Raw genomic sequence first — 6771 nt, 5'->3', positions numbered from 1 at the left:
ATGGAGATCTTCTCTCTGCTGCTGCTCAGCGTGGGGCTGGTTCTTGCAGGAGTTTCAGAAAGCATAATGAAGATAACGAAAGAAGAAATTGTAGAGGAAGAGATACAATACGGCATGGCAAAAAATGGCCAAGAACAATGGACTGTTGAGGTATTAATGAACTTGACCCTGTTAGATAAAAATACCAGCCTCAGCATGTCCAAGGATAAGTCCTCCTCATTATTGACATTCAGAAGGTTGCATTATAGCATCCCCAAGGGAAACAGTCCGGGTAATGACAAAGAGTGTTGCAATGACATGACGGTCTGGAGAAAACTTTCAGAAGCTAATGGATCATGCAAGTTGAGCAATAACTTCACCCATGGCTCTGTGGATGTGATCCACGGGGTCCACAATGCTCCCAGCTGCAAGTGTGGACAGAATCCTGGCATAAGCTGCTGTGAGGGCCCCAAACTGGAGAGTACTATGTGCCAGCTCACTACAGGCAAACAATTCCCCAGGTGCCAATATCACAGTGTTACCTCATTAAAGAAAATGTTGACAGTGCTGACAGGTCATTCTCTGATGAGCTGGTTAGTTAGTGGCTCTAAATTGTAAATCCTACAGGGTTTTGAGGCTAAGATCTATCAAAAGAAGGACATATTCATTCTCATTATTGTTTCTTTCCTTGTATTATCCATGTCTATCCTTTAGCACTGTACTAAACTCTTGATTATTTTTACTAACCAGAGAAGTGAAAAATCCAAAATTGTGGATAATTCTATTAAAATTTATAACTGATCCTGGAGTGCAGATTCTCTCTCTCTCTCTCTCTCTCTCTCTCTCTCTCTCTCTCTCTCTCTCTCTCTCTCTCTCTCACACACACACACACACACACACACACACACACACACACACTCACCCTTTCTCTGAACCAAATTGAATTCCATTCTAGCTCAGCCGTAAAGCCTAGAAGCTGAGTTCACCCAACTGGGTAGAATTAAGGAGAGAGGGCCACAAACCAATATGTATAATTAAAAGTTAATTGTATTGTCAATGAGACTATTCCGAAAAATAGTGAAGGAGTCTGGGAGATATTACCAGTGCTTCTCTTCCAAGAAGTGTGTGCATTGATGTGTGCACACAAGTGTGAGCACCCACTCATACAACCGTGGGTCAGCCTGTCCTCCCAAGGTGCCAGAGGAAAAATATCCTTTGGCTTGGCTGCTACTCTAAGTCATTGTCCTCAGCTCCAGCCCTATACAATCTCCGTTCCTCCAACCTCATCCCTGTCTCACAGGTTGCTGCAAATAAAAGAAATAAAGCTCTTATTGCAATTTTTACTCAAGGAAAGTCTTGATGGCCTGGGGCTGTGGGAGAGGAATGGCAAGCCATGGAGGAACAGAGGAGGTAGAAAGATGGGAAATAGAAAATCTGTCCCAAGCACTGGACAGGATTGGTCTTTAATCTTGATGTTTTCTGATACTGTAGTGATTTTTTTCACTACCAGTTATTTATTTGTAAGTCTTCATGATTCGACACTCTGCATAAAACATGGGCAATGACCCTCTTCATTGATGTGTGCCTATATGCTCCTGTTTCCTCCCCTTTTATCCTTCCTGCACCCGAGATCACTCTTTTTTAATGTTCTAATTTTAAATAAATGCATGTGAATGAATGTTACATCTTTGTAACATTTTTTTTGTACGTAATTCTTTATATGTCAATATTTCTAAAATTTTTTGCATTTGATGCAGAATTCTCACACATTGGCACTGCAAAACTGTGACAATCAGCCAATATGCAGCATTATGGCAACTTGTGTTTATCTTTTAGCTGGATTTTCCTCATCAGCATGGTGGTTGCTCAAATAGTCACGGTGGATTTGGCCAAACAGGCACGCAATTAGTACTCAATTTGCACTTGGCATCCAGAGGAGAGAGTAGTAGAGGGAAATGCCTGTGTCCCAAAGGTCTCTTCTCTGTAGGAGGAGAACCCAGCACCCAGGAAGAGAAATGTGCTTACTGAGTTCTATTCCAGTGATAGTTTCATGCAGGAAATTTCAAGCTACCACCCACTCACCAAACAGAAGAGTGGGTTCCATCCTCAGTAGAGCAGTCTAAGCAGTCTCCTCTTGGCTAACATTAGCTCAAATTTGAGTGATTTCTTTCCTACAGTGGAATTTTCAGCTCTGGCTGACGGGTATGTCAGCCCCCGAGACAATAGCTATTTCAGCTCTGGGAGAGTTGTTTGTAATGTGAAAGAAAAAGCAAACCTTACCTAATTCAGAACTGAGTACAGATTTCTACCCTCACCAGAAGAGAAGAGCAAAGACCCAGAATAGATACCTCTTTCTAGGTAAGGAGCATCCCTGGAAGAGGTTTAGTTGAAACAACCTTTCCATTGCTCTGAAGAAACCACGTACGGGCTGTAGCTCCCAATTCCCTGGCGCCCCGAGCTCCCAAGATCTACCTTTTCATCATTCTGTGAGGTCTAAAAGGTGCTGAATGTGGAGGTATCGTGTCCAGTCAGTGCTCCTGCGGACTAGCGTTTCTCACCCTCGAAGCCTGTCCCTCCTTTGACATATGTGCATCCTAAGGTCCCCCATGAGAACAATGGGCGGGGGATTTCAGATTTTAAAATATTAAGTTTTCATAATTTTCCTTTTCTGCTCCCAAACCACAGACAACTCTGTTTTTCTTGTAACTTCACACCTGAGTTTCTCAGGCTGACGCTCAAGGCCTTTAGTGCTCCGTTACCATCTTGCCTCGCCTGACTCTGGCACCTGCCCTGTCTCTGTTTTGAGGCTGCCCTCTGCACTGGCCACAGAACTTGTGTCTTGGCCTTTACTTCTATGGTAGGCTTGTCTTGATGTCCTTCCTTTTCCCTTTGTCTTTCTATCATCTCAGCCCACTCCATCACACAAGCTTCACCTATCCAGAAATAGTCCAACAAGTGCCCTTGCAGTTGTTAGAAAAATAACTGAGAGGTAGATATGTGTTATATCCCTGTAGCTGAAAGGAAAATTTAGACAGAATGAAATGAGATCATAAAGGAGACAGATCTGATTATGAAAAGGGCCTCGGAAGGGAGAATCAGGTAGAAAAAGGAAGTTGAGTGTGGAGCCATAGGTTTGAGAAAGGGAAGCTGAGAGAGGTTATTTTAAGAGACGTACCCTTCTTGTCTCTAACCATTCCCTCTATTTTCTCAACATAAAATTCACTAAGTTTCTCTTAAGGAACAATTCTGAAGTGAAAGCAAGACCCTGGCCCCAAGTGCCCAAGAGGGTACTGAAAGAAGGAGAGCCTTTGCAACATCACAGATCAATCCTCATATGTTTTATGAGGAGGAGGGGAGCACATCTTGCCACTAACCTCATTGGGATTCAACTTCCTTATTTAAACATTGAGGAAGTTGGATTAGATCTGGGTTCTCAGAATGCATCAAGATCACTGTGCCAAGTTTTCAGGTTGCCCACCCAAACCAACCCTCCTCGGTCTCCACGTACAGAGGTGCAGTGAGGCACAGGCACCCAGGCAGACATCCTTTCCCAGGCTCTCTGCGCAGAAGTCATGCATGCCTCTTCTAAGTCCAAGTCTCACGACTTTGGACTGGCCTCCTCTGGGATTATTTTCTTCTGAACAGGTAGATCCCCAAAACGGATAAGAGTGTGTCCTAAGTTTAATCATGCAGATGATGATAATGCTCTAGGAATAGCCTGAACAGCAAAATGGAAGGGAGCCACGTCCCTGAATAACTGTGTTCATCAGGGTTATTTTGCCAACCTGGACTGCTAATTTAGGGACTGTTACATAAGAGAAAAATAAATACTTGTATTTTTCAACCCACAATAGGCTGAGATTTTATTCCATTAACTTAGCCTTACCCTAACTAATTCAATAACTTTAGGTGCTGTTACTTATTAAACACAAATCTCTGTACCCTGATATCAGAGGTTTGGCTTCTGCAGACCAGAGCTGGGACTATAGCATGTGGATCTTTTACAAGTGTGTTAGGTTTGCTGATGTGCTCTAAAATTTGAACACTGCTGGATTAGATGAACTACAGGTTTTCTTCTTAGTCACAGAACATTTTAATTCTAGTCCTATTGAGAGAACAAAAGGTTGCTGCCTATGTATTCTGGGCTTTTGAGGACAGCATTGAGGCAAAATAAGTCAACTTAGTTCAAACAGCATCCACCTTCTACGCAGTCTCCCAGGACTATCAAGGCATTCTTTTAACCCTGAAAGTCCCTAGCTACAGGATACCTCTGGGAGCAAATACAAGGGCACTGTAAGAAGTACTTGTGTTTCCAAAACAGTGGCTGAGAAGGCGAAAGAGCTGTCACACACATGAAATGCATCCTTTTTAGTCCAGCGACCAGAGGACTGGCAGGTTTGGGATAAGATGACTGTTTTAAATCCTTAATCTATCATTTCTGCAAAGTATGCTAAACTTTTTCAAAATCACATATGACAATCATCACAAGGATTTTTGTCAGTAGTAACAATAACAATGACAATAACAAAAAATAAGCTTTTATGATGTGCCAGGCACATAATAGTCTAAGATATACACATTCTCTTTATTCTCAGAACAGTCTCCATGAAGTAGATATTATTGTCACTGCTTTAGTGATGAAGAAACAGAAGTACAAAGACTTCAGGCATTGTGCATGGTTCCATGTAATAATACGTGGTCCTCCGGGGCAAACAAGGACAGTGTGATTTCACAGGCTACACTTTTAGCCACTCTTTATTTGACAGAAAAAAAGCAAACTTGCCCATACCCATACAGAAAGGTAATGGTGGAACACCCCAGAACAATCTCTACCTCACAGGATTGAATTGTTTGAGGGTTAAATTGTAGCTGTCATTATTATTTTTATTATTAGATCACAATTGAAAAAAATTTTCCAATATATGGCTGACAAAGGCTTGATATTTTAAAGAGGTTTGTCAGTTTAATAAGAGAAAGATGAACATAGCTACAGAAAAGTAAGCAAGGGACACAGATAGAAAATTAACCAAAGAAGAAATAAGTGGTCATTAAACACTTGAAAAAGTTTTTCCTTCCTACTAAATGTAATATAAATAAAAACAATGTGCTGTCATATTTTATCCACCCAATCAGCTGAAATAAGATTAAAAAAACAACATAGTGATGGCCTAGGTACAAGAATGGGACATTCTCATGCTCTCCTTCTGGGAAAACAGATTAGAACATTTGCTGTCATTTCGGGGAGCAATTGGAGCTAATCCCCATTCTAGTCCACAGGTTCTCTGCACATTTGGCTGCTTTACCTCTGCTTTGCTGCTGACACTCTTCCCTCCTTGTATACAACCTGTAGGCAAGAGACTCAACTCAGTCAATCCTGGCCCTGGTGGTCTTTGAGGTCGGGACCTCATAGGAAGGCCTGAGTACGCCCTGGGACTTGTTTTGCAGAGGTCGAAGGGCAGGCCACAGGAGCCGGCAGAGCTTGGGCATGGGGAGCTCTGGGCTTGCTGCTGTGCATGTGCTCCCCTCCTCCACAGCTAAGGCTGTTCCAGGAACGCCATGTTCCCCTGTGTGGGAATGTGGGCTGAGCTCTTTGACCCATCACATTAAATCCCCTTCTGAGAGCCCTCCTGGGTACAGGAAGCAGGGGCCTGTTAGAGGAGGAACGTGAGGAGGGCAGGGTTGGGAGGATAGACTCTTGAACACGCCCACACACAGCATGATGACTCTCACTTCTCCCTTTCTTACACCTCTCACCTTCTATCCCTTTCCATCCCTTTGATAGTCTCTCCTCTTGATTAGATGGTGCCCTCAGTACACATCTCCCTCTTGCACCCTGCCATAGCTACTGTATTCAATTTTTCTTTTAGGCTTTTCACCACTCAACTTTATGTCTCTTTTCTGTGTGTCTTGCATTCACACTCACTGTTCAGGCATAGGGTGACAAGTTGAACGGATTTCTGGAGCCAGGCCAACCATAAGACTTTCACTCAAAGGCTGATGCTCAATCTGTCCCGGTTTCAGCCCCTGCGGGAGCAGTTTGCATATCACTGCAGGGCTTGTGGAACAAGTGGGCCTGAGGTGCCCAGGTGGAAAAGGGAATGAACAGCACAAACTGTGGGACTGTCCCTGGCACACATGAAGCCCTTTCAGGGGGTGCCCTAAACAGATCCCTATTCTGCTAAGTTCCCTTTATCTTCCTGTAGAAAATTTTAGAAGTGCTTGGCTGTCTTTATAAAAATCATGCTTATTGTAACCACTTTTTATGAACTGGTTCCTTTTGTGCCAGATTACTATACAGTATGATAATGCCTATGAATGTCACTCAATGTGTGGTGAATTAAATTGATGTAAATTTCCTCACAGTTCAAAAATCTGTTCATATATTTTTTAAAAACTGTTGTAGTTTTACTCCTCATATTCAGATAGTCACCTGCCCATAAATTATAAAAGTTGAAAGGCATGCTCATGTAGATTTAGGGTGGTGAATAGGCATTTAAACCTAGTAGAGAGAAATGTAATGAGTTGATGGTGAGATTATAGAGCCAGAGTAATAATAGAGTGGTTAATAAGTTGGAGATATTTACAGGCAAATGACTGAGAAGCTTCCATATGTAAGGTATTGTGCCAGCCACTGTGGGGATAAGACCTAAATAAAAGAAATGTACCCTCACTGTACAAGGTATTGGACATAGAGTAATATAACATTTTAAGAGAGAAATATATCTCTGTTGTCTAAAGTACACAGTGCAGCCACCTGTAAATTAAAAATTAAATTTTAAAGAATTAAAATCT

At 42.3% G+C, this 6771-nt stretch overlaps 1 protein-coding gene across 1 annotated transcript; it reads left to right on the top strand.

The window, feature by feature from the left end:
- Positions 1-597, top strand: RNASE11 (ribonuclease A family member 11 (inactive)). Its single transcript, XM_063088543.1, has one exon. The coding sequence runs from the start codon at positions 1-3 to the stop codon at positions 595-597; it is 597 nt and encodes a 198-aa protein (XP_062944613.1).
- The last annotated feature ends 6174 nt before the right edge of the window (positions 598-6771 follow it).

The sequence above is a fragment of the Cynocephalus volans genome, chromosome 3 (assembly GCF_027409185.1).
Source record: "Cynocephalus volans isolate mCynVol1 chromosome 3, mCynVol1.pri, whole genome shotgun sequence".
NCBI lineage: Eukaryota > Metazoa > Chordata > Mammalia > Dermoptera > Cynocephalidae > Cynocephalus > Cynocephalus volans.
This window is presented reverse-complemented; position numbering and strand designations above follow the sequence as displayed.